The sequence below is a fragment of the Alternaria dauci genome, chromosome 2 (assembly GCF_042100115.1).
Source record: "Alternaria dauci strain A2016 chromosome 2, whole genome shotgun sequence".
Classification (NCBI taxonomy): Eukaryota; Fungi; Ascomycota; class Dothideomycetes; order Pleosporales; family Pleosporaceae; genus Alternaria; species Alternaria dauci.
Genome location: NC_091273.1, coordinates 283,937 through 310,207, shown reverse-complemented (window position 1 = coordinate 310,207; position 26,271 = coordinate 283,937). Strand labels below are relative to the sequence as shown.

At 53.5% G+C, this 26,271-nt stretch overlaps 11 protein-coding genes across 11 annotated transcripts; 7 read left to right on the top strand and 4 right to left on the bottom strand.

The window, feature by feature from the left end:
* Positions 1-2,473: 2,473 nt before the first annotated feature.
* Positions 2,474-3,249, top strand: ACET3X_002193 (uncharacterized protein; the record flags this gene model as incomplete). Its single annotated transcript, XM_069449674.1, has 3 exons — positions 2,474-2,671; positions 2,783-3,057; positions 3,108-3,249. 3 exons carry the CDS (start codon positions 2,474-2,476, stop codon positions 3,247-3,249), a joined length of 615 nt encoding a protein of 204 aa, XP_069308740.1.
* A 972-nt stretch (positions 3,250-4,221) lies between these two features.
* ACET3X_002192 (uncharacterized protein) lies at positions 4,222-6,231 on the top strand (the record flags this gene model as incomplete). The annotated part of the gene is made up of 5 exons (XM_069449663.1): positions 4,222-4,283; positions 4,370-4,472; positions 4,551-4,706; positions 4,759-5,899; positions 5,972-6,231. The coding sequence occupies 5 exons, from the start codon at positions 4,222-4,224 to the stop codon at positions 6,229-6,231; spliced, it is 1,722 nt and encodes a 573-aa protein (XP_069308739.1).
* An 85-nt stretch (positions 6,232-6,316) lies between these two features.
* ACET3X_002191 (uncharacterized protein) lies at positions 6,317-8,329 on the bottom strand (the record flags this gene model as incomplete). The annotated part of the gene is made up of 1 exon (XM_069449652.1): positions 6,317-8,329. One exon carries the CDS (start codon positions 8,327-8,329, stop codon positions 6,317-6,319), a length of 2,013 nt encoding a protein of 670 aa, XP_069308738.1.
* Positions 8,330-8,844: 515 nt separating this feature from the next.
* ACET3X_002190 (uncharacterized protein) lies at positions 8,845-10,598 on the bottom strand (the record flags this gene model as incomplete). Its single annotated transcript, XM_069449641.1, has 5 exons — positions 8,845-10,131; positions 10,176-10,257; positions 10,303-10,351; positions 10,401-10,463; positions 10,517-10,598. The coding sequence occupies 5 exons, from the start codon at positions 10,596-10,598 to the stop codon at positions 8,845-8,847; spliced, it is 1,563 nt and encodes a 520-aa protein (XP_069308737.1).
* Positions 10,599-10,957: 359 nt separating this feature from the next.
* ACET3X_002189 (uncharacterized protein) lies at positions 10,958-12,461 on the top strand. The gene is made up of 6 exons (XM_069449630.1): positions 10,958-11,257; positions 11,309-11,338; positions 11,466-11,687; positions 11,741-11,910; positions 11,960-12,066; positions 12,120-12,461. The coding sequence occupies exons 3-6, from the start codon at positions 11,492-11,494 to the stop codon at positions 12,313-12,315; spliced, it is 669 nt and encodes a 222-aa protein (XP_069308736.1). The 5' UTR covers positions 10,958-11,257; positions 11,309-11,338; positions 11,466-11,491; the 3' UTR covers positions 12,316-12,461.
* Positions 12,462-13,040: 579 nt separating this feature from the next.
* On the top strand, positions 13,041-14,038 carry ACET3X_002188 (uncharacterized protein; the record flags this gene model as incomplete). The annotated part of the gene is made up of 2 exons (XM_069449619.1): positions 13,041-13,591; positions 14,020-14,038. The coding sequence occupies 2 exons, from the start codon at positions 13,041-13,043 to the stop codon at positions 14,036-14,038; spliced, it is 570 nt and encodes a 189-aa protein (XP_069308735.1).
* A 1,841-nt stretch (positions 14,039-15,879) lies between these two features.
* ACET3X_002187 (uncharacterized protein) lies at positions 15,880-17,764 on the top strand. Its single transcript, XM_069449608.1, has 2 exons — positions 15,880-16,631; positions 16,682-17,764. Exons 1-2 carry the CDS (start codon positions 16,033-16,035, stop codon positions 17,511-17,513), a joined length of 1,431 nt encoding a protein of 476 aa, XP_069308734.1. The 5' UTR covers positions 15,880-16,032; the 3' UTR covers positions 17,514-17,764.
* Positions 17,765-19,167: 1,403 nt separating this feature from the next.
* Positions 19,168-20,304, top strand: ACET3X_002186 (uncharacterized protein; the record flags this gene model as incomplete). Its single annotated transcript, XM_069449597.1, has 1 exon — positions 19,168-20,304. The coding sequence occupies one exon, from the start codon at positions 19,168-19,170 to the stop codon at positions 20,302-20,304; it is 1,137 nt and encodes a 378-aa protein (XP_069308733.1).
* Positions 20,305-20,566: 262 nt separating this feature from the next.
* Positions 20,567-21,208, bottom strand: ACET3X_002185 (60S ribosomal protein uL14; the record flags this gene model as incomplete). The annotated part of the gene is made up of 4 exons (XM_069449585.1): positions 20,567-20,599; positions 20,647-20,971; positions 21,059-21,109; positions 21,192-21,208. 4 exons carry the CDS (start codon positions 21,206-21,208, stop codon positions 20,567-20,569), a joined length of 426 nt encoding a protein of 141 aa, XP_069308732.1.
* A 1,313-nt stretch (positions 21,209-22,521) lies between these two features.
* On the top strand, positions 22,522-24,426 carry ACET3X_002184 (uncharacterized protein; the record flags this gene model as incomplete). The annotated part of the gene is made up of 1 exon (XM_069449574.1): positions 22,522-24,426. One exon carries the CDS (start codon positions 22,522-22,524, stop codon positions 24,424-24,426), a length of 1,905 nt encoding a protein of 634 aa, XP_069308731.1.
* A 102-nt stretch (positions 24,427-24,528) lies between these two features.
* ACET3X_002183 (uncharacterized protein) lies at positions 24,529-25,797 on the bottom strand (the record flags this gene model as incomplete). The annotated part of the gene is made up of 1 exon (XM_069449563.1): positions 24,529-25,797. The coding sequence occupies one exon, from the start codon at positions 25,795-25,797 to the stop codon at positions 24,529-24,531; it is 1,269 nt and encodes a 422-aa protein (XP_069308730.1).
* Positions 25,798-26,271: the final 474 nt, after the last annotated feature.

The window sequence follows — 26,271 nt, the reverse complement described above, 5'->3', positions numbered from 1 at the left end:
TACTTGTCCTCTTACACTCCTTTTGTTGAGTCCGTCGCGGTTCTTTCTCGATCGAAACATAGTCGGATATTTGTTGAGGTGCGCAGCGAGGATACAGTGTGTGTCAGCGGAGAAGTCGAATGTCATCACGATCAATTATCTTAAACACGAAAGACCTCGTTTTGCATGGTATATTACGTCCTGAGGGGACCTTTGAATATTATGTATTGGTCCTATGCACACGACAAAGCGCCTATATCTTTTGTCAGTATCGCGCGGACCTTCATCGAGACTATTTGATCATTCTGGCAGCTCTTGTTCTCCCCCGATCTCAACACTATTCGCCCAACCACTTCTTGTAATCTAGGGTATAATCCTTGTCACCCCTGACGTCGAATTGAACTTCCAGACGAGCACTCAGGCGCGTGCGAACTTCCTGGACCAATAGAGCTTCACGAGCTCCAGAATAGGCAAAGTCGGCAAACTTATCGTTGAAGCCAAAGCCATGACCATAGCGATGCTTGTATCCTGTCGGAAGCACCAGTCTCAAACACACGTTACTGAGTTGTGGCATCGAATGCAGCGCATCCACAAGATCGTTCACACTAGGACTGTTTAGAGGTTGGCCATGTAAGAAGAATTTTTTCAATCGCGTCCCGGTCGACAGGACCGATAATTGTGGATATTGGCAGATACAGGGCTAGGTCTCGCAAGTTCTTGCATTCTCGTAACAGCGAGATCATGGCTTGGTAGTCCCGGTGTCTATAGTCAGCAGGCGTTAGATTTACATCTAAGCCAGCAAGAGCGCTTCTACCAAGGGGACCGATCTTCTTCAGAAATCGGCGGATAACAACACATGTGGATGTTAGTCCGGAGGTTTCTAGCCGAATGCTGGTCCGGGCCCAAAAGAACGTCTGCACCTCTTTTCGGATTTCTTTGTTCAATGCGCCGACAACATGCAACACTGAAATGGTATGGTCGATGCGAAGCTCAGCAGCACGTAGGTGCACCGGATATGTTCCGGAATGAGGAAGGGATACATGACCATTGCGGCTAACCATTGTCAAAACTTCAGCATGATGATAATCACCTGTGGCTTCCAACTTTTCATCACCTGATGTTTTCGAAGAAGGGTTGAAGAGGGCAAGCTCGTAGATCATGTTTCGCAGCTCACCAGGCAAGTCCATGAAGGATGGTCTTGAAGGCTCTGCTTTGACCTTACTGGCAAGCATGAGTCCCGGACGCTCACGTAGAAAACGCTGATCTTGGAACAGATGCTCAGTTTCGTGTCGATCGAGCATGATTCTGAAGTGCTCCTCTAGCTCGTCGATCATGAATGCCTTGGTTCCAGTTTGTGGCATCCTTCGCACCTGCATCGCCTTTCGGAGGTCCGCACTTTTCATCGACGCAAAGTCTGGCATGCGGTTGGCTTCCAGTGCGGCAAGTCTTTTAGACGACTTGATGTAATCATAGTAATTCATCTTGGGCTCTGGCCTTTCCCTTGTTCGCACCATGTGGGACATCATCGACGATCGATTAGGAGCCATGATAGGACTGTGGGTGGATGTAGAAGCCCAAGGTATTGAGAGCCTGTGGTATTTATGTTCTACAAGAGCGAGTGCTAACAGAACGCGCTCAATGCACCCTGTGATTGTTCATCAAGCAGCCCGAACGTGCGAGATGGAGTATCAAACGACCCTCCAGGATTTACTGGGCCTTTCTCAAGCTATCCGTGCTGATACGCCAGCACGATTGTCGTCCCCCATGGACCTCTTGACAGCGAGGGATACAATGGTTCTGGCGCCGCCAGGCAGTAGATACGCCTCCACTTGGACGCTAGACTGTATCCTCCTTCATGATACCGCATAATCTTCAAGTGGCTTTTGCAACAAATCCATGTAGGGATACATGTTTGAGAAATCAAGATGCGGAGTGTGCACGCGCACACTGTGTTGCTTCTACATATGAGGTCAGTTGGCACATTAGTCACCCCTGGAACTCACACATTCCCTGATGACACGAAACACGCTTGCTACCTCAACGCTGCGGCTGTATAAGTACATCTCGCTCAGCTCCTTTCATTGAACGTCCGGTATCGCAGGCGGTGCGTTTCCCCTCACATCTCCAATCTAGGTGACTGTCCTTTGCGACGGCTTTACCCTCTCAATGTCCGGGGTAAATGCCGCCTTCACCTTCTAGCTAGACCTTTCCAGGGCGACCCCTTGTCTTCCGCCTCTCGCTTTTCGACGTGAGGGAGGATTGCGTGCCTTGGCGCAAGACGGAGCGGCTTCTCCAGAGTATATAACTTGCTGCTCATGTACTCTTCCTCCTTTTCCCTTTCCTATATAGATAGAGATAAATCTATTTCCACTTGACAACTTCTCTTCCGATTCCTCACCAACATTTATAGTAAGTTACTAATTCTTTTCCTTGGAGACATCTTTGCTAACGCGCTTGAAAATCTTCAGCTATACATAACCAATAAGACCACAAGATGTCTAACAAAACTCCCTCCTCCAACGCAATCCAGTACAAGCCTGGACGCGATCGTCCAACTGGCCATATCGTCAACGGCTTCGAGGCCTACGCGGACACCAGCTTGGTAACGTACTGGCGTACCTACAAGGGCAAGTCAGCGAACTATAATCACGATACCGATGTTGCCACGGTCGTGAACGTCAGCAACGCGATTGTAAGCTCTTTTCTAATTTACTCTTTGTTGGTTCGTTCCAACACCATCTGGTCACTCTTTCCCTTTTTCTTTCACTCAAGCACTCATTTCATTACCACTAACACGCCGTAGGACCTCGTCGAGAACAATGAAGACGCCATGGATCAGATAATCTGGGGCATGACGCACCCAGATGATATCAACCCCGGCGTTGCATCGATCGTTGCCAATCCTGCTCTCATCGACCTGCTTCTAGTCCGTCACTACAAGAAGTGGGGCGGCCTCGTTCTCCCTCCCCTCCAGGCAGCGCGAGGACTACAAGACGCGTACGAGGTCGTCGCCGAGCAGGAGAAAAACCGAGGACTGCAGTGGGGTGAGGGTCGCTCTTTGATGAAGTACCCGAACTGGTAAGACATGATGAAAAGGTGCTGATGCGACATGAGACTGACACATACAGGCGTGAGACTCGAAGCAAAGCCCCGCCTCCTGGTTTCCAGGCTCCGATCGCGGCTTCTGCGATGACTCGTGGTCCTCGTGGCGATGCTGGTCGTGGACGAGGCGGGAATCGCGGCCGTGGTGGATTCGGTGGTGGCTACTAGATGGCCTGTGATGGTAGAAGACGTTGAGACTGTTATGAACTGAGACGGAACGGTATTTGCCTAGTACGTTCTAGCAAATGGTTCAGAAGGGATGGTGTACTGTTGTATCATACTTCCGTGGCTTCGTTTGCCAAAAATAGACACTTTGGATAGGACAGAATAGGAACAAAAGTACATGTGTCCTAATCCCTGAACCTGGTGGAGCATCCCGGGGTAATCTTCTAGCGAACCGTCCTTCTACCTGCAGATTGATGTATAAATCAAACGTACTCAACATCTTAGAGGAGGTGAACCTTAGGATCAACGACAGCAACCTTGCCTTGCCTGTCTTAGTCCTTGGAACATACTCAAGTATTGCTAAGCTATCGATGTAGTGATCTCAGACCCTAGGTCGACGTATCCGGTATAGTCCCTTCCTTTCGGGTGCATGGAGTTACCCCGCAACGCGGCTGCAGGGCGAATAGCCATCCGACCAAACATCAACTTAAAGAACATAGCATTCCACCTACCTACCTCTGATTCGTTGATCACCCACGCTATCCAGTTCTACGTGATTTGCTTCTTTCTAGGTGACACCACAAATGAGTTAGACTCAAACTCAAAATACGGCGTGATCGACGCATCCGGACTGATTCCGCTGCTCGAAATGAAGACCTACATGGAGGTGGTGATAACAGTACACACGGTCGACCGTGGAAACACGAATCACAATCACAGCTGTTAGGCTGGTTCACCAGCTGAGTCTTTGCAGGATTGGAATAAGCAAGGACGTTAGTCATCACGCAGTAGCTTCTCCTTTTGGCCCATTCTGCAACGTGGCGGTACATCCGGACGCACTATCATGCAGTGCGGCTCCATTCCGTGGCACTCAGTCCTAGGCTATCTGACCATACGGTAACGTTATATATGTTCCGGCCCCGTGGTTGGAGACGGAGAACTGGATCGCTCCTTTAAACACTCACCATCACAGACATGTCGCTTGAACGCGTCGACTCAGTTGACCCTACGGAGGTCTACGACTATATCATCTGCGGGTAATTCACCCTCATTTGAAGAGATTCATACATCGTTCTCTGCTGATGGCCTTTTGAGGAGACAAGTGCTAATTGACATCCACCAGTGGCGGCACTTCAGGCTGCGTAATAGCAGGTCGCCTTGCCGAAGATCTCAATGCAAAGATCCTCGTCCTAGAAGTTGGACCCGACAATGCCGATCTTGAGAACGTACACATGGCGGGAGGGTGGAGCAAGAACTTCGATAGTGAAACAGATTGGAATATCGTCACCGAACCTATGCCCAAGGTCGACAACCGACAGGTCAAGGTCAGCAGAGGACGATTTCTTGGAGGATCGAGTGGCGTCAATGGTACGCTTTGTATTCGAGGCACAAAGCAGGATTACGACGACTGGGAGATGGATGAGTGGACTGGAGAGAAGATGTTTGAGTACATGAAGAGGGTTCGTTGTGGAAGGCTAAACTGCAGTGGCATAGAAACTAACCATGATACAGGCTGAGACTTTTCATGAGAAAGACTGGCACAAAGCTGATATGTCGGTCCATGGGACGTCAGGACCTCTTCACACTGAACCTCATGACCTAGCAGCTATTTCTGAACGCGTCAGAGAGAGTTTTATTGACCAGGGCCTTTCTTACCACGCCGACATGTTTTCCACAGGAGAGACACCACATGGATGCGGAGACGTGCCACGAACAGTGCATCAAGGTATCCGGAGTACCGCCGCCGACTTCATCACCAAGGGCTATCGGCGGGAGAACATTACCATCAAGACCGAAGTCACAGTCGATAAACTGCTCTTCAGCAAAGAGTCTGAAAGCCTCACAGCAACAGGCGTAGCAACGATATCTAAGAATGGCAAGAAGATCGATTACCAAGCAAGAAAAGAAGTCATCGTCGCAGCAGGCGCATACTGCAGTCCACCAATCCTCATGCGCTCCGGCCTCGGACCAAAAGAACAGCTCAAAAAACATGGCATCGAGTGCCTCGTCGACCTCCCCGGTGTCGGCGGAAACCTAATGGACCACGTCCTCTGCTTCATCTTCTACGAGGTCTCCTCGCCAAACCTAACAAACGACCACCTCGCCTTCCACGACAACGCCCTAGCCTCCACCTACGCCCTGTACCAAGAAAAGAAAACCGGACTCCTGTCTACGTTCCCATTTGGCACCTTCGGCTACGCCCGGCTCGACGAGCGTCTCCAGGACTCACCGCTGTGGACCAACGCGCCCCGACAACCAGGCCGCGACCCCATGGGCCTCACGCCCTCGCAACCCAACGTCGAGTTCTGGAACACGGAGTTGTACGGTGGGCCCAAGCAATACGATGACTTTCCTGTTGACCACAAACATGCTTTTGCCATGTGTGCGTTACTGTTTAATCAGCATAGTAGGGGCAGTGTGATGCTCAAGTCTGCTGATCCAATGGAGAACCCGGTTGTGGATCATGCGTATCTAGAAGACCCGTTGGATATGTTGGTTCTGAGCGAGGCGTGCAGATTCGCGAATGAGATTGTTATGAAAGGGAAAGGGACGAAGGATGTTATCAAGGGGAGTTGGCCGGAGCGGTTGGCTCATCATACGTTTGAGACGAGGGAGGAGTGGGAGCCGCATGTTAGGGAGCATGCTACGACTTGTGAGTTTTGTTCATTTACAGTCTTGATCTGTCCGTTGCTTGAGGTTGGAGACTAACAATTCGTATCCTTAGGTTACCATGCTTCTGGCACTTGCGCGATGGGTAAACCGGATGATCCGAATGCTGTCCTCGATTCTCGCCTTCGTGTTCGCGGTGTGCGGAATCTGCGGGTCGCGGATGTTTCTTCTGTTCCCAAGGTGAATAACGGACATACGCAGATGGTGGCGTATGGCATTGGAGAAGGGGCGGCGGAGATGATCAAAGAGGATGCGAGGAATGCCGAGAATCAGTTCTTGAAGCTTACCGAGGATGTCGAGCGTATGGCGGTCTAGTGGTCATGGGGTTGGGCGGCTGCATGACTGTCTTTTTGATATGAGTCCATATCGATAAATCTATTGGCACAAGTTGTTCTCTAGTCTATATCTTTTGTTCCTTGACTTCCATGACAGAAGACGTGCGCCCGCGTGTACTCTGTACAATCCTCCTCGCCTCGTTCCTATCCCCAACCTCCTCCATCCCGCCCATCTTCCCGTTCTTCTCCACCGCGGTATCCCTCGACTCACCAACCACTCGTTCGCACCCCCAAACCACACTCCCAATAACCACGCAAGCCACCAGAACCAGATCAACGATATGTACCCCCCACCACCAATGCTGCACGCCCACACCACACGAACTAAACTCAAACACCCATTCCCCCTTCTCGCCCTTCTCCTCATCGAACCACGCAGACAGGAAACCGGCATAGCCAGAGTACTCGCCCATCATACTGCGGAGCGTGATTTCGCGGATATGCGGCGCGTCGTTGATGGACGTACATTCGTTATCCGCAGAGACATCGTAAGGGCGGGTGGGGAAGCGGTGAGCGCGCCATTTGGGCGGTGGAGGTGGTTCTGAAGACGGTTCCAGAGTAGGCTCTGGCGGAGAATCAGATGTTGATTCTTCGCGCGTTGGGTCGGTCTCGGTTTGGATCGCGGTATCGGTATTGGTATCGTTGGCGACTACAAGGTTAATATCGACGCCATCGATATTCACCGACGTCGCAATCATAGTATCGTTCGCAGTACTAGTGGGCCAATATGCTTCTTCCCTTTTCACATTCGCGGCCTGACATGTGTCCTGCACGCCGGGCTGCCTAATCCAATGCACGACATCACACCCAGCGTGATCGTGTCCATTAACGATTATACCCCTTCTGCCCTTGCCGCCCCCCTCTGCATCTTTATTCGCACTCATGCCAAACATGCCTTCCAGCACGATCTTGCTCGAGTGATCAGACAGCATGTTCTGTTCCTTGAGCCCTTGGCCGCCCTCGAAGAAATCGAAATAGGGAGAATCGACGCAGATGCCAGCTTCCTTTTCGAGCGGGATGTGTGTGAGGAGGATGGTGGCGTGTGTTTTGTCGGAGACAGGCAGGGACGACGTAATGATATGGTTCATGAAGGAGTATGTTTCTGTTTGGAGGTCCGAGGACCAGGCGGGAGTGTCGAGGTTCATCGAATTGAGGATTACAAGGCGGAGGGATGGCGGTCTTGCGTCGTCTTGTGTAGATGGAGATGCGTCGGTTGGATCGGATTTGTTTGAACGCAGTTCGTCTGGAAGCGTGAACCAGATATCCCAGTTCGAGCTTCCAAACGCCTTCTCGAAGCGTTCGATGCGCGCTTCGTCAATGTCGCCAGCATAGCCAACATCATGGTTTCCGACAATGTTTATGATGCGCTTCTCCCAGTCCTTGTCTACACCGAGCACTTCTGTCGTACCGCCCCATAGCGGCTTCCTCTCTTTTGTCTCTTCCTTCTCTTCTCCCTCGCCTTCTTGTTCTTGTGCTGCGTCTGCTGGTGACAGCTCCGTCTTGTCGCTCCCCATGGCGCCAAAGACTTCATCAGGCACCTTTTCCAACCCCTTCATAACAACATTCCAATACCGCCCCGCCCTCTTCCTAAACTCGCCATCCGTGACCCACTGACTGCCTAGCAAGTCCCCCAGGACGCTGATATGCGTAGGTCCAGTCCACCATCTCAAGCTCCTCACAATATGCGCAAGATACCAGTCGTTGCCCCATAGATCCACCGCCTTCCTCTTGCCCTCTATCCATTTCCTCGCATCTATCACAACACCCCGTGCTGCCTGTTTCAAAACATCTCGTTTCGCCGCGTAACCAGCCGCACCGCGCAACTTCGGTACAAACTCCTCCACCGACGGAAAGACAAGCGCGTTCGGATCCGGCAGCGAAGAATCGCCCTCGAGCTGTGGATCACCGAGGGACAGGAGACGGAACGGCGCGACGGCTTGCGTATGCGTAGTAGACGACGGGGGTTTGGGAAAGGCGCAGCCGTGGAAAACAGGGTACAGGTACAGCCATGTTGTGCCGATCAAGGCGATGGGTAAGAGCAGCCAGGCGACGCGGAAAAGAAAGCGAGAGAGCTGCATCTATGCCATCTGTGACATGGCGGAAAAAGGAGACGGATGCTGTTTTGACATGCTGGCGCGTGGAGAGAGTGTGGTCTTGGCTGCGGAGATGAGTATGCGCCGGGGTTGTGGTGCGGCCAATGGCGTTGGCGCGTTTGCGGAGCCATGGCATAGTGGGGGCAGGCATTTGGCAAGACAGCTTCAAGTGTCGATATGTTGATACATCGTATGATTCTTCTCATTACTAAAACGTGCTTCAACTGTATCCTGCCCCCATAGCCTTGGTCGCGGCCTTGATCAGACAGGCCTTTGAGTTCCGAAGCTGGGTGGCTCCAAGCAGAGTGTAGTTCTCCAATAGGAGCACAGCCAATGAGAGCCCCGCCTTTGCGGAGAAGCATCACAACCCCCATTATGTTCACGCGTATCAGGAATTCGTATGTCGTCTATTACGCCCTCTTCATTCTCATACCATACGCCACTTTTGTATCCCTATCCCGAACCAAGTAAAAAGCGCACGACACACTATCATCCCCCCTCTAACCAAGCAAATCCCCTAGCGCACCGCCAGGCTTAGATCCCGATTGAGGTGCTTGTGCAGCAGGTGTACTGGGAGTAGAAGCCGGTGCTCCCCAAAGCCCCTGGCTGGTCTTCTGCTTGGCCAAGTCTCCCATGGTCACCTTTTGCGTCGGAGTACCCGCCTTCTTCGGCGCAACACCACCAAGCAAGCTCGCAAACGCATCACCACCAGCTTTCTTGGGCGCACCGCCGCCAATGCCGCCGCCAATGCCACCACCGATGCGTGCACCAGGTGACATGACAGAAGGCGTGGATGACGCTGATTGAGACGCAGGCTGGGGTACGGACGTGAAATAATTCGGACCCGAGGCTTGGTAGCCTGAGGGCTGGGGCGGAGGCTGCGAGAAGGAAGAGGTCATGGAGGGGGGTGCGCTCATTTTGTTCGCAGCAGGTGGTGGTGAGACTGTCGCGAGCAGGTTGCTGAAGTTGTTGTTCTGGGCCGAGGACTGGGCTGTCGGTGCGGCGAACTGGGTTGACGAGGTAATGGTAGATGTCGACGCAGGAGAGACGATGTTGTAGGCTGGTGCGGCTGGCTTGGATGCAGGTGCTGCTGGGGCAGCGGACTGGAAATCGTCGAAATCGTCGTCGTCGCCAAAGTCGTCGTTGGCAGCAGCAGCGGGCTGCTTCCCTGCTGAAGTCGACATGGGCGCAGGCTCGTCGTCAAAGGCGAGCAAGTCGACGACAGGCTCGGGCGCTTTCGGCTTGGGCTCCTCCTTCTTGGATTCTTTCCTTGCGTGCGTGGTTGTGGGCTCTCTCCGCCGTGCCGGTGCTGAGCTGGCACTCTCGCCCTCGTCGTACTCGTCGTATTCGTCGAACTTGTCGCGTCGCTGCTGTGTGTCTGCGAAGCCAGACTGGTTGCCTCCGAAACCACCGCCGTCGCCATAGACTTCTCCTCTGTAGCCGCCGTAGTCTGCCTGCTCGCTGCCAAACCCTCCGTATCTGCTGCTGCCACCCCCACTACCGCTTCCTGAGAAGCCACCCAGGCCGATGCCGGCTCCGCCCTCGACACCACCAAACTTGTTTCGGTTCGCGCGCGCCTTCTTGCGCTCGGTGCGGATGCGGTCGACGTCACCAAGAAGTTCGGCGAGCTCCTTGGCGCGGTTGCGCACGTTGATGCCCTGGTCCTTGCCGTTCTGGTCGATGAAGTGGAATTGCCGTAGCATCTTGAGGAGCGAGACGTGGGAGCGCGCATCGTCGATGACTCGTTCTGAGCCGTTCTTGATCAGGTATTCGAGGAGTTGCAGGGCCTGGCCTGTTAGCGACGCCAGCGACGACGAGAGCGCCCAAGTACCTTGTAGATCTGTCTCCATTCTTCCGACGCCTTCTCTGTGAAGCGCTTGTAGATCATGGGCATGATCTCGTTGAGCAGTTGGCTAGGTTGTTAGCCACGATCCGCCAGGTCCTCGGGCACCGCCTACTAGTTGAAGGTTCCATTGGCAATCTCCTGTAGCATAGTCGATGAAGCACCTGGCCGCCTGTCAGCTGCAGTCTTTGCGACACACGACGCTCCGCTTACCCCAGGGCTCATTGTTGGTTGCCTCGCGGACCTTGGCCTCCATCTCTGTGTAGTTCATCACCGCTGCGACGCGCATTAGCATTGGCCAGCTGGCTTCACCCTTCCCCTCAGCCTACCATTTTGGGCCTTGCGAAACCCCGCCTTGAGGTCGTAGAGCGTGAGGTTGCTCACTTGGTCCTTCAAGCTACTGAGATCCATGATTGTAGGCGTGTGGCGCGTTGGGTCTGGCGATGTGACGATGTGGGTGTACTGGAGTTGAGGTGGCAGCTATTGACCACTGTCTCGGAAGCGGACCACCGAGGGCGACTTGCAAAAGTCGATGAGAGGAGGATACTATGCGCGTGCGCTGGAGGTGTTTCGATCACTCAACTTTTGTCCAGAAGGCTGCACAGATCTTCAGTTACAAGATATTCACTCTGTCGCAAGCCATGCCTGTCTCACAGAGTACACGGCGATGGCGGCCCAGCACTCACGTGACGGACGCTCGGGCCTTTTTCAGCTATCCAGCTACCCGCGATTCTCATATCGGGACTACACCACTTGAACAATTGCACGACCTGACGTGAACAATGACATGTGTCGATCGTCTTGTACGCCTCTTCCAAGAGAATTAAAGGTCGACATAAATTTCTCATGTCGCAGTCATGCATACAGCCCTCGATTTATGTGAGCGATGGACCGCCGGATCGGGGAACGCGCTAGACTCGTGCACAAGCTCAAGGTATCCAAAGTTTTCCGTCTGGTCATCCATCCGACCCTTCAACTGCTACCTCGTGTCGGCAATTCATCAATTGTATTATATCCCTTGAACCTTGCATATCGTGCTGCATAGCGGCCCGGTTCCTCGTATCATTCCTGTAAGTTGCCACTAGAGTCCTGCTAGAACTCGGCCATTGAGTTGTGAATAGCTATCTAATAGGTCCCAAGCTACACCTAGAGTGAGTTTCCACCCTACAAACCCGGCACCACAGACGTCAGCCCTGCACCCCCAGCGGTGTCCAAACGCACAATTACCTGGCTATCTCACGATTCACTGCCAAGGAACAGGACCTAACTGCCTATCAGGTTAGACTCGCACCCCGCGCTGCATCATGCCCCACCTTCCGAGAGCCTCTGCTCTTTCAGCTTTCCGCGCCGCTCCCCAACTTCGCGCTCCTATCAACAAACGCTTCTTCACCCCTTCGGCATACAACATGGCCATCAAGGCTTACTTTGATTGCTCCTGGACCGGGCCTACCGTTGAGGTCGACAACGCCGGCAACGTCACCAGCCAGGGTGAAGTCAAGGGTAGCTACGACCAGTGTCACATGCCATTCCCATCTGCTAACTAGTAGCTACAGCGCAATCCGGTCGCGTCAACTTCGAGCTCTTCGACGATGTCGTTCCCAAGACGGCCGAGAACTTCCGCGCTCTCTGCACCGGCGAGAAGGGCTTTGGCTACACGGGCTCAAAGTTCCACCGCGTGATTCCCCAGTTCATGCTCCAGGGTGGTGACTTCACCCGCGGCAACGTCAGTCTCGGCTCTCCCTACAAATACACAGATGGTTAACATGCGTTAGGGCACCGGAGGCAAATCCATCTATGGCGAAAAGTTTGCCGACGAGAACTTCAAGTTGAAGCACGACCGCCCTTTCCTCCTCTCCATGGCCAATGCTGGACCCAACACGTAGGTTTTCTATACTATACTACATCAGGAGAATCACGGCTGACACGTCGTAGCAACGGCTCCCAGTTCTTCATCACCACCGTCGTCACCTCATGGTTGAACGGCAAGCACGTCGTCTTCGGTGGCGTTCCCGAAGGCGATGTCGACTCCTACAAGGTCGTCCGATCAATCGAGGCTTGCGGCTCCAACAACGGAAGCATCAAGTACAAGGAGGGCCCACCTACCATCACCGGTGCCGGTGTTCAGTAGATACGCCATGGTGAGGTGGGACTGTGCCATAGAGGGAAGGTTTCTCGCGCAATTGGTTGATGTGATTGAGCAACAACTGTCGACGAAACTCTATAAATCTGTGGATAGCTACGAATGAACGAGATCTGAACATTTTGACGTGCATGCCAATGATATTGATAAACCTTCTTCCGCCCGGCGCATGCGTGCTGGTGTCCGCGACTTTTTTGTCGCGAAGAGGGGCAGTTTTTACCCCGCACTCGTCATAACTTTGTGTATTCCGCACCACAACGACTTGTGCGAAAAAGCATACTCCGAGTGACTCTGTTATCAATTGAGTTCATGCTAGTCAGTGAGGTTATAGCATTTTGCTGAGGTCTATCTAATCGACGACATTATCGGGGCCTCGTCCCACAATGCTGTCACCTCGATATCTTTGTATACCCACTTCATCCCCAGTCCTGCCACAATTGTGTCCACAAATTGCCGGTACAGCTCCACCCTGATGGCGCAAACGGTTAAATCTAGCGTTGTTCGTCCGCAGTTTCGCCGTGTAGGGCGCGATGTCGACATTTTGACAAGTATTCTTCTTGATTGGACATATCCAAGACAACATTTCGCAGTCTGTCAACTTGTTTGAACGACTACAGCACGTACAAATACTGCCGTACCAGCATTGACTCCGTGGCACATCAAATACCCAAGAGTCTGACGCACGCTCTCTACAAACATCCCTCACGGCCATCATGTCACCGTCCGCATACCACCCCTCAACCCACGGCGTCCACGCCGACGACCATGTCAACATCCTCACCGACGTCGCCCCACCAATCCACGTTGCAACCACCTTTCGCTACCCCGACGACCCATCACAACTCCAACCTGTCCCTACAGAAGGCGAATTCGTCGACATCCAAACCCCACTGATCTACTCGCGCCTCGCATCCGCCTCCACCAACCGACTCGAAACCATCCTAGCCCCTCTGATCTACCCCGACGCCAAGCCAGAAGAACTACAAGGACACAGCGGGCTCGCAAACCATGTCATCAGCTATACAAGCGGCCTCAGCGCATTCCACGGTCTCCTCGTCAACCTCGTGCCCAAAGTCATCGCAATAAGCGGCGGATACCACGGCTGCCACGGAGTCATCGATCTCCATAAGAAGATGCACGGCGTCAAGACTGTAGACCTGCACGCCGACGACGCAACCTGGGATGCAGCAGGCCTGGGCAAAGGCGACTTGGTGCATTTAGAAACTCCATTGAATCCTACCGGCGAAGCGTTTTCTATTGCCAAGTACGCGGAGCGAGCGCATGCGCGCGGCGCGTATTTATCTGTTGATTCTACGTTTGCGCCGCCGGGGTTACAGGATCCGTTGCGGTGGGGTGCGGATGTGGTGATGCATAGTGGGACCAAGTATATCGGGGGACATAGCGATATGCTTTGTGGGATTCTGGCGACGAGGAAGGGGGAAGAGTGGTTGGCGAGGGCGAAGACGTTGCGTGCGGAGAGGATTTATTTGGGTGCTGTGCTGGGCAGTTTGGAGGGCTGGCTTGGAGTCAGGAGTCTGAGGACGTTGGATCTGCGCGTCCAGCGGCAGAGCAGTTCTGCGGAGAAGATTGTCGGATGGCTGCGGGACTGTCTTGATGGTAAAGGGGAGGGGAAAGAGGTGGATGCGGTAAAGAAGGTTGTGGGCGGGATTACTCATGCTAGTTTGCAAACAGCAGATTTCGACTGGCTTAAACAACAGATGCCAAACGGCTTTGGGCCCGTCTTCAGCATTTACATGAAGACGCAGCAACTCGCACGTACGCTACCTAGCAAGCTCCGCCTTTTTCATCATGCGACTAGCTTGGGGGGTGTGGAGAGTTTGATCGAGTGGCGCAGGATGAGCGATGCAGCGGTTGATGAGACGTTGCTGAGGGTCAGTGTTGGAGTGGAGAGTTGGGAGGATTTGAAGGGGGATTTGTTGAGTGCGTTTGAGTCTTTGGGAAACGATGAGAAGAGCGTGACGGATAGAACGAGGAGTGGAGGAGAGGTACAAGTAGGACAGGAGGGGGCGCAGATGCAGGGGGTGGGAGCTGGCGCTGTGTGAACAGCTGGGCGGTGTTTTGATAGTTTGGCAGGAGGGTAATCATACTACCGCTTAGACCTTGGCATCTTGAATAACTGTCGATTGTGTTAATGAGTCTTGAAGTTGTCGCTTGTTTGACATGGATAGTTATGGATAGAAGCCAACAGCTCTATGTTCATGTGGCGCGACTAAGAGAGATGTGCTAGTGTGGGCTCAAGATTAAGGTTCTTCTAGGTGACTTCGCATGCGAGTGCGGTACCGACCTGCGACAAGACGTCGAATCAACACCTGGGCTGCGGATAAGATTGTTCTAGCCAGGGTCAGAGAAGACGCGACGAAATTCGTCCCGGCGGCTGACAGCGTTGAACCGACGCCAACGAGAGGCTTGTCTTGGACGATATTGGCATACTTCCCCGCGACTGGCCACCATGTTTAGTGATATCTGAACATTCTTGGATGCGACATGCCAATATGTTGATCGAAATACATCATATGATGCACGTGTAGGGAATTACCAGGGTATCTCGAGAGCTCCAAGATTTAGTAGGCTGATAGGCATGCGCGTGACGCCAGAGCTTTGGCAACACGTCGCAGTGACCTAGCGATCTTCAAACGTCTCTCAGGGTACTCCATCTCTGGAGACGCAGACATCGTATCATCGACGAGGCGGAGAAAGGACGCGAAGTTAGACCAGAGCAGACGTCGAAGATACTCGGCGTGGGTATATGTGGGTCCCCGACGCTTTCCGCAGCCAGAACGGCCCTCCTCGCGGTGCGCCATGCTACCCGTCCTACCACGGCAAAAATTTGCTTCGTCTCCATAGTAGCCGATACCGGTGCGCGCGGTACCGATCCAGATGCTGAGTGGAGATGGTGTGGTCAAGAGAATTGAATCCTGAAGGGCTGGCCCTGCGCAATATGAGCGATGCCGCCATGGTTACGCTCGGCTCTCAGCGTCGGCGGCAAACCGAACACAGATCGCGACGCGAGCCGTGCCAGGCGAGATGACGCTAGGATGAGAAGTGGCTGAATGTGCGTTTCGCCGACTGTGGGGTAACAGGCATTGCATGACAGTGCGAGGTCACGATGGCAGGCTTGGAGATGAATGACCATGGCAAAAGCAACGAGCTTGAATTGAGTTTGGGAGCTGATGCTACGTCATCGGCTCTGAGGGCAGGCGCATTGACTTTACCAGCCACAGGCCATTCCATCACATTCGACTGTTCGCTATCGTCACATCGACAGCACATGTCGCCATAAACACCAGAGATATCAACTACTCCACAGGAATGCTCCGCGGTGTTGTCCAATCATCGGCCCTTCTAGCGTGGGCGATAAGCAGGGAGTCTGCGTCAGTCTGGCACCATCTGGAGCAGCAATGAAGCCTCACTAGTGCGACGTGGACGCATCCGACGCAAGCCGAGCATCGTACGCGACATCGTGGATCACCAAGAGTACCAACCATGGTATATAGGGGCTGTCGAACACATTATGCAAAGTCACAAGACCCCCAGAATTGCTCTTTCTGTCAAGTTCGCCGGTAACGAAATTACAAAAAGTAGTAATTCACCGACTTGGACTATATACTACACCACCTGCACCCACACCGAGACAAATCACACCAGCTTCAACCCACCACTTGACCGTCCACACACAACGTCAAAATGATGCTCCGGAGACAGAACCTCCAGCGCTTCCAGAGCCTTGCCCTCGCACACACATCCCGAACTCTCGCATCCACACCGCGCTACGTCTCGCAGAGCGCACGGCAGAATGTCTCTGTCCCCGCCGACTCCTCCCAAGTTTCGACTGCACATCTCCTGTCCACACAGCCAGAGTCACAGATAGCGCAGTCGAAAGCAGTTCTCGGTCGTCTACCCACCGAGACCGTCCTCCGCTCCTACCTCATCACCGCCGTATCCTCGAGGCCTCTGCTGCTGAATGCTTGCTTTGGGATCCTAAGGCGTATGCTCGACTCCAAGTCTTTTCTCTTGAGCATCGAGCGCAACCCCGTATTGTCCAACTTGCTCAAGAAGACGTTCTATGCGCAGTACTGTGTTGGTGAGAAGAAGGATGAGGTTGTCAAGAACACTGAATTCGCACGTACGCTCGGATACGGCGGTATCTTGTTTGAGTATGCGCTCGAGGTACTTGGTGGAGAAGCGCCGACTGCCGAGGAGACCAAGATGGAGATCGAAGTGTGGAGGAAGGGTATGCTACAGAGCGTCGACATGGCCAAGGAGGGCGACTTTGTTGGACTAAAGTAAGTCATCCTCTCGATTACCTTGGGGAAATACCCTAACCACCATCTAGATGGTCCGGTCTCGGTCGCCATGCCCTCCACCTCCTCCAGAACCAACAGGATGCTACCCCCGAGATGTGGTCCGCTATCACTGCCGCCTGCGACGCCGCCGCCGCAAAGGGCGTGAGCCTCCTCCCCGGTGCCGAAGAAGAGGCCACGAACCTCGGCCTCGAGAAATGGACGCTTGCCCTGCAAGAAAAGTACAACAAGCCCGAAAATGGTCGTGCCGTTCTCTACATCACCTACCAGTGCTACCTCCGCGACATTTCCAAACGCCTAGCCGCACACCTCGAGCGCGCCTCCAAGAAAGGCTACATCGCAGGTGTCAAGCTCGTCCGCGGCGCATACCTCACCTCTGAGCCCAAGCACCTCACCTTCGACACCAAAGCCGGCACCGACGCCAACTACGACGCCTGCGCCGACGCCGTCGTCCGCCAGCAATGGACCGACAAGGTCCCCGCCCCCACCCCCGGCACACCCTTCCCCCGCGTAAACATCGTGCTCGCAACCCACAACCTCGCCTCCGTCCAAGCCGCGCAAAAGATCCGCGCAGAGCAGATGCGCACCACGTCGCCCGACCAGCTCCCGCGCCTCACGTACGCACAGCTGCAGGGCATGGCGGACGAGATTTCGCAGGCCCTGGTCCAGGACGAGACTATGAAGGCGGATACGCAGGCCAAGGTTGTGAAGTGTATGACGTGGGGTACGACGACGGAGTGCTTGAACTTTTTGCTCAGGCGCGCGAGCGAGAATAAGGAGGCGGCGCTGAGGACAGAGGATACGCGCAAGGCGATGGGTAAGGAGCTTTGGAGGAGGTTGAGGGGTGTTTTTGGGCTTGCCTAGACACGCACTCACTCACACATCCATTGATTTGTTTGTGGGGTTCTCTTTTTTTTTCTTTTTGATTTACGAAAGCGGAAGCATTTTTCGGTATGAAGCATGAGCATGGCGTTTTTTGGATGAGGAATGAACTGGAGGTTGGTTCTCGGCATGGTTGCTTGCCTTTCCTGCCTGTCGTGGCGGATGAGAAATTGGGTTTGTTTTGCATAGCGATTTTCCTGGTTGTCAACGATGTTGATGCATATGACATCTATACGAATATTACTCATGACCACTTTTACTTCTCTGTCTTACTGTGATCTCGGTCGTTTGGTTGATTGGGTTGTGTTGAATAACTCTCGCTATCGCTGTGATGCACATTACTTCTATTGCCCCACAACCTCGCTTACATTTACATCTTCTTGTTCATGCAAAGCACATATAGATAGATTGTTTGAAATTTGCTGACTCATCAACAATCGCCTCCTTGGCTAAGTGGTAAAGCGTCGCACTTGTAGCCAAGCTAGAAATGCGAAGATCGCTCGTTCGATTCGGGCAGGTGGCAAACTTCATTTTTTTTTTCGTTGTTTTTATTCGTGGGGTGCAGCTTGCACTGCAAAAATACTCTAGTGGACGTTTATGTCAAATTCATAAACTCTTTTTCGTATTGTTCCATCGTCTTTGCTATGAAGTTGAGGATTCGTCTGCTTTTCCGTACTCTTTCCATATCCACATGGACCGGAGCGTTCGAGACACGATGTATCGATTGTGTCACCACACAGTATCTCAGTCACAGCTGGATGCGGTCTGGCAGATTCGTCGTTACTAGCAGTTCCCGTTTCAGAATCGAATGCAGAGGAAGTCTGTAGACAAAATGACTACGTGGGAGCATCAAGAGCAATGTCTGAAGATGGTGATAGACTTCTTTCGGCGCTTAAGGTCGTTACATCAACAGACAAACCATAGGGTGTATGTGAATCGCAATTAGTGTTTGTGGGCGGCGGTGGCGCGCGCGCATAGCGACTTGGGTGACTCTCGCGACCGGGGCGCTCTGGGGTCACAATGCAACTTGCAGCTATGATCCACACCAATATTCAGAACCTGCCTAATCCGGAAATATCTCCCTGCCACCACATCCAATCCTCTACCCACGCAAAGCACCATCACAAAGCCTCCAACTATCTTCAGATGCTCACATTCCTAAAACGATAGTCTTTGTACTCCTAGGATATCCTCCCATATTTGTGAAAATTCGTAGCCTTCGCAATGTCCAGCATGCTCGCTACTGCCAAGTGCCGTGCCGAAACACCAAGGCCCCCAAGCTCAAACCACAAGTGCTACATCGTCCGCGTGTCAAACACATGTTCTTAGCAGGGCCACCGCTTAGTGGTGGAAAACGCAAATGTCAAGCTCACGAAAGGCGAAGCTTGTAGACTTGGCTGTACTCGTACGTGTTTGGGAGTAAACGTGTTTCGCAGCTCGTAAGTTTCACTGTCGCGCAGGTATAGATGTACTGTATATCCCCAAATCCCTTCTTTTCTTCTCTTCTCCATACTGCCGTGCGGTACCTCCCATCCGTTTTTTCTTGTCTTCCCTTCTCTGGCCGGTCCATCATTTCTCCATCCTAATCCTAATACCACCTACTCACCCATTACATCCCGCTACTACTACCGCCACCATGTACAAACAAATCCTCACCCTCTCCCTCTTATCCCTAACCTCCGCACTCCCCCAACGAAACGGCAACGGCGGCGGCGGCGGCCAACGCCAAAAAGCGACCGCGCAACAACAAGCCGCCCAAGTCCCCCAAGGCATAACCACCGCAACCGACGGCTCCATGATCCTCGACGACACAGTCATGGTCAACAACCTCCCCATCCGCTTCAAAATCTCCGCGCCAGCAGACCAATTCCTGCCCGCGTCTGGCGTCCCCGGCGCAGCAGCTACCTCGTCCAACGGCACGCTGGGCGCAAACGTGCTGCTGCACGGCGACGGTGGCCAGAGTTTCTTTGACATGCCGAATCAGGCTGTGCAGGCGAATACCATGGGCGTGGCGCTTCTGGCACCGGATGATAATCTGTTCTGGGGTGGGGGCGCGGGGCTGCAGCGAACGGATGGTGTTGCGCATGCGCAGGCTGTGAATGACTTTATTCAGACCGAGCTCCCGGCACGTGTTGCGGTCAACATGTCCAATATTGTCTTTACTGGTGTCTCGGGAGGCAGTCTGATGATGTCTGGGTTCTTTATTCCCGCGCAGATGCAGAATTATGCAAACTCGGCTGTGGAGCTCAACTGTGGTGGCATGCCTCCTCAGGTTGCGTTCCAGAATGCTGCGACTGTCATGCAGCAGACGAGGATTCACTTCCAGTCTACACAGTCAGAGCTGCAGTTACTGCAGGGGAGTATCCCGCAAGCCGTCTCGGCCTACGAACAGCTAGGCGCGGACGCTGGTCTATCTACGGCACAGATCAATCAGCTGCAGACTGTGGACAACACACCGCAGGGAGGGCACTGCGAGTTCGATGGGCAGGATTTTGTGAGTGGCGTGCAGACCATGTCGAGCAGCTACGCAAATGTTATGCAGGGTGGTAATGGAGTTGTGCAGGGCATTGGGGCGCCGAGCACGGGTGTGGTCACGACGGGCGTTGTTGGAAATGAGAATCTGCAGTTTGTGGGCGGAAGGAAGCGCGAGGTGGACGTTGAGGCGAGGAGTATGGTGCAGATGCGGTGGGCGCAGGATGTTGTCGAGGAGGCAGACTTTCAGATGCTGGCGTGCGATAGGAGTTCGTGCTCGGCTAACAAGCCTCGGATCTAGATATCCAATCTCAGTATATAATGTTGTATTCCCTGATCGCCCTTCTCAAAGCTTCTTTCGCACTGCTTCTGTGTTCATCATCCATCACTGCAAAGGGCGAAACATTGTGGTTGGTCGTAATGTTCATTTGACTGGTATTGTGAAGGTCGTCCCATTGCTAATCGTAGTTGCAATGTCGTCTCCCAAATCCTTCACCCCGTAAATGCATTTTCGCCGTGCCCGTGAACCCATGAATGTTATCGAAAGCAGGAAAAGAGACACCTCACATGACGACACCGGAGTTGGAGGCGATACGCTGGACGGTGTTAGCAGTGTCTTGCGCGGGCGTGGTGTGTGACGTACCGGCCACAGCTCAGCAGCCTCCTTTGCGACGGGTCCAGTGATGGCAGAGCCCTTCATCTCACCCTTGGGGTTGACAATGACACCGGCGTTGTCCTCGAAGTAGAGGTAGATGCCGTCTGCTCGCCTCCATGGCTTGCTCTGGCGGACAATGACGGCGGGCATGACCTTCTTCCTCAGCTCGGGCTTTCCCTTCTTGACGGTCGCCATGACCATGTCACCGGCACCGCCAGCGGGCAGGCGGTTGAGGCGCGCACCGATACCCTTGACGGAGATGATGTACAGGTTGCGGGCTCCAGAGTTGTCGCAGCAGTTCATGACGGCGCCACTGTTTCCATTAGCCGGTGTTCCTCGCATGTCCTGCTTCGCAATCGGAAATATCCTGGTCGGGCGATCGCATCGGGGTCAAACGTACACTGGCAGACCAAGAGTCATCTTGAGCTTGTTACCGGAGGTAGAACCTCGACTGCGGACGTGTTAGCAGCGTTCCTCTGCTCCATGGCCCGTGGCCACATCAGAGTGCCAATTCTTCGGCGGAAAGAACGTACCCGCGCTTTCCAGACATTTTGATAGATTATCGGGGGGGATGTTCGACTTGGGCGGGTTTCGGGTGCGTCGTCGCTGGAGTTGTCGTGAGCGCTGGAAGTTCGCCGGGTGGGTTGCAGACGACGAAATTGTGTGCGCGCACGGACTCCCGCTAGCGTCATTGCAGCAGAGGCCGACCAACACCAACACCGACACCAGCAAGACACTTCTTCTCTACTGCCCGACATGAGTTTCATTCTTTATATCTCTCGCATCATCACGTCGGAATCTTCGCAGGTGGTTATGGACAGATGCGCTTCCGGCTACCGAAACTTATGAAGCTGCCCAGCAACACTACCACAGTCACGATTTGAGTGACACTCTGAAGCGAAGAGAGCTAGATGCACTTCGAGATATCGGGTTTGGTGTGAACAACCAAAACTTCGTCAAAACAGACGACCATGCACACTGCCAATGCTGCAGATTAACTTCAATCTCACAGGACGCCAATTTTGGTGATCGATCAACATTGAAGCGCTCAGGCAGATCAATAGGCCCGCTACAAATTGCCAGTCGAAACACCGGGTACGGTGCACCAAGTCACACCGCAGATGCAAGCATCCATCTATGTGTTCTAATCGCAGGCTTTGCCAGAATTTCTGCCTACCCAGACCTGGACCTGGATAACTCTTTGCAAAGTAAAATATGAATATATTCCAACAGGACCCGATTCTGACTGAGAAGATGCTCTACCAAAACTCTAATGACAGGTATACAACACGCTGACAGCATAGGTGGAAGGCAGGGTACACATGAGTTGATCTAATGTCGGAGGTGCGGCCGTAATCCGCACCCTCATTAATGGACAAGAGAACCTCGAGTCAGGAATATCGCCGGTCCCTGCCTACCGCTATGGCAATAATTAGGTATATATTTAGCGACTGAGTACCTGGTGCCGTATGACACACTTCGGCAGGGCCAGGATCGTCATCACGGCCAGAGCACTACGGATAATAGTCAACACTAAAGGTTGCATTACGCTCGTCATAACAAGCTGTACCCGCGAGCCCCCGCAAAGCACTGCCGAGATTTAGCCCGACCGAGCTCGACCGAAGATTCCGCTCTCCGCCAAACTCCGCATCAGGGATCAAGGCCGACTACGCCTTTCGTATTAACTTACCATCAAGCTAGGGCGCGAGAAATTATGCTGGTACAAGCGACTACACATGCCAGATGACGATGGTACCACAGTCAAAGCGAGCCCGGAGCCCACGGTCCGATTGGGATGCCCTGCATGTATAAAAGACTTGATGGACATTATGAAGCTGTATCAAACACTCCCGGGCCAGCATCATGAAGCATCAAGCTCTTTTGGCATGTGGTACTGTGGCTTTTGCCCAACAAGTTTACATCCCGGCTGAAGGTCCCGCCTCACGACCACAATGCTCAGCGAATGGTTCATATGCGACTGTGCTTCCTTCACCACAGTTTACGTTCAGGGAGTTCAGCTTCACGCAGACTGAGACAGTTCGCACAGCAAAGTCTGCCCCGGCGCCTACCACTACGACTACCTACGCACCCCCGTATGCGTCACTCAGCAGCTTCGTGCCAAATCTGACGACGACACAATGGGGAACCTGGGATGCAAAGAAGACCGCATCAGTGACCGACATGAGGAATCCGTACGGCAATGCGTCATGGATAGCTCTCTGGACTACCGTGCCCTGGCCGTCCAACTTCCCAAGCTATACCGACAATGCCATTTACTCTACAACTGTCGAGCCAACGCCAGTACCGTCCAGCGAGCTCATCCTGCCACCGCCCGAGCCACTGGTGCCTCAAGAATGCTACACTTTCCCAGAAGACTTCATGCTTGGTGTGGCGGCATCAGCGGTTCAAATTGAGGGAGCTATCGCCGAGGAAGGGCGAACACCTGTTCACAACGATGTCGCGATCTTGAACACTCCAGGGCGAGATCCAAACTGGATCGCCAATGAACACTATTATTTGTACAAGCAAGACATTGAGCGCATCGCTGCTATGGGAGTGAAGTACTACAGATTCTCTATTCCCTGGACGCGTATCCTTCCATTCGTTTTGCCGGGCACCCCCGTCAACAAGCAAGGCCTTGCGCACTACGACGATCTCATCAACTTCGTTCTGGAGAAAGGAATGCTTCCGGCCATCGTTATCTATCACAATGATTCACCCCTCCAATTTTACTCAAACCTGAGCAACATCGCCATTACGCCTGGGACTGGCGCCATCGGCTACTTAGACTCTTGCTTCCAGTGCAGCTACAAGAACGTTTCATTCGAAGATGCTTTCGTCAACTATGGAAAGATTGTCATGACGCATTTTGCGGACCGCGTGCCTATCTGGTGGTCGTACAACGAGCCGCTCCTCGGCGCAAGGAACGGCAAGTCTATTGATGCTGTTATTAAATCCCACGCAAGGCTTTATCACTTCTACCACGATGATATTGGCGGCACAGGCAAGATGTCACTCACATTCAACGACAACTTTGGCGTCCCGCGTAACCCAGAAGACCCCGCCGACGTTGACGCAGCCAACCACTTCAACTCCTTCCAATTAGCCACGTTTGCAAACCCCATCTTCCTTGGAACCGATTACCCAGAGTCATTCACTAGCAGTGTCGCCGACTACGTGCCCTTGAGCGCCGAGGATCTAGCATACATCAACGGAACAGCAGACTTCTTCTCCATCCAGCCCTACACCGCAACCGTGGTCAGCCCACCACCCAACGACACCATCGCAGACTGCGCCGCTAACATCACCCACCCCCTCCGTCCTTACTGCGTTACCCAAAGCACCCTTACAACCACTGGCTGGAACATTGGGTATCGCAGCCAATCCTACGTCTACCTCACCCCGAGCTACTTCCGCACTTACCTAAACTACCTTTGGAACACCTGGCGCTCTCCCGTCGCCGTCACCGAGTTTGGCTTTCCCGTCTTTGCCGAGGCACAGAAAACCCAGGTAGACCAGGAGTTTGACAGCCCGCGTAGTTGGTACTACCAGACGTATCTGAATGAAGGCTTGAAGGCGATTTGGGAAGATGGCGTCAACTTTATTGGTGCGTTTGCGTGGAGCTGGGCGGATAACTGGGAGTTTGGCGATTATCAACAGCAGTTTGGGATTCAGACTGTGAATCGGATAACGCAGGTTAGGAGGTACAAAAAGAGTTTCTTTGACTTTGTAGATTTCATCGAGAGTAGACGTCAGCATGCAGAGTAGGTAGGATGAGATGTCGGTGACAACAAAACCCGCGTAAATACAAACATCTTACGACTACCCATAAACAAATAAATCTTCTGTTCCCAGTACACTGCCCTCCCTTTAAAGCCGACTAACAAACCCACTCCTATCCATCCTAACCAAATACTCGGGCCCAATATCCTCCACCCTCGTCACCCCCGCGAGCCCCATACACAACCTAAACTCATCCCCCATCAACCTCAACGCCAACTCCACCCCTTCCTGCCCCTTATACGCCAACCCCCACAACACCGGCCGTCCCACCCACACAAAATCCGCACCCAGCGCCACCGCCTTGAACACATCCGTCCCATGCCTAATCCCACCATCAACATGCACCGGCACCTTCTTGTCTCCCGTCTGCGACGCCCGCACCGCGGCGACAACGTCGGGCAGCGCGTCGAGCGTCGCGAGCGCGCCGTTGAGCTGTCGGCCCCCGTGGTTGGACACGATGATGCCGTCGACGCCGTGGTGCACGGCGAGAAGCGCGTCTTCGCTCGTCGCGATGCCTTTGACCCAGACTTGCATCTCGGGGCCGCATTGCGATTTGAGCCAGGCGATGTCGCGGTCCCAGCAGAGAGTCGGGTTCGGGGCGTGGGTGTGGAAGGTTATGGGGCCGCGTGGGGGTTGGCGGGTGGTGCGTTTGCGGGATTCGTTTGCTGAGGGTTCGGTGGAGGAGGAGGATGGTGAGGTGGTGGTGGTGGTGGTGGTGGTGTTCTCTTCTTGTTCTTCTTCTTGTACGGTTACGTCGTCATCTTCATCTTCTTGGCTGAAGTTTGCGACTTTGAGATGTTTGGGCAGTTTAAACTGGTTTCTGATTTCTAAATTCCGACGGCCGAGGACAGGCGTGTCGACGGTGAGCATGACGGCTTTGTAGCCTGCCTTTTTCGCGCGCTGGATGAGCTTCTGGCTCTTTGCGCGGTCTTCGAAAAGATACAGTTGTAAAGCGCCTGGGTGCTCGCCCAACGCGCCCTTGACGTCTTCCAGACTCGTCGTGCTGAAACTGCTCAAGCCCATTACGATGTCCATGTTCTTGCATGCGCGCGCAGTAGCCAGTTCGCCGTCGCCGTGGGCGAGGCATTGCATTGCGGTTGGCGCGACGCCGAGGGGAATGCTGTTCTTGTGGCCGAAGATATTGACGGTGGTGTCGACGGACGAGATGTCGCGCAGCACGCGTGGTCGGATGCGGTATTTCTGGTACGCGGTGATGTTTTCGAGCAGTGTGGAACCAGAGTCTGCGCCTTCGTTGTAGTAGTCGCGGGTCTGCTTGTCCATGCGCTCTGCGGCTAGCTTTTCGAGTTCGCTGATGGTGAGGCAGTTCAGGTCGTGGGGGCTCTTCGTTTGAGACATGTTGGGTGGTCGTGTGGTGTGCGATGCGACGAGATGGGACGCGGTGGGGTGGGTGTGTATGAGGATCTGAAGACGGCGACAGCGTCGGATATTGAAGGAAATTGGGGGTCAGCCATCTTGTCCAGGCTTCGGCAAAGTTATCTCCAATTCGGCTATAAGAAGGTTGATGACGATGTCGATGTAGCGCGGAAACGATGGCTTGCCGATCTCGGAAGACGCGTTGCCGTTCGTGCGAGCGTGGGATGAAACCGCGTCCAAAATCATCAATTATCGCAACAATTCTGTCATATTGGAGATCAACGAAACTGAGGCATCACATATGTATAACTTAGCGAAGATTGAGCGCAGTTCGAAATTCACCGGCAGCTGCATTGGATGAGTGTACGAATTAAAGTCTATGGAAAGCAAGAAGAACACGCGATGACAAAAAGCCGATAGAAAGCAACGAGCAACGAAGACACAAGATACAACGCG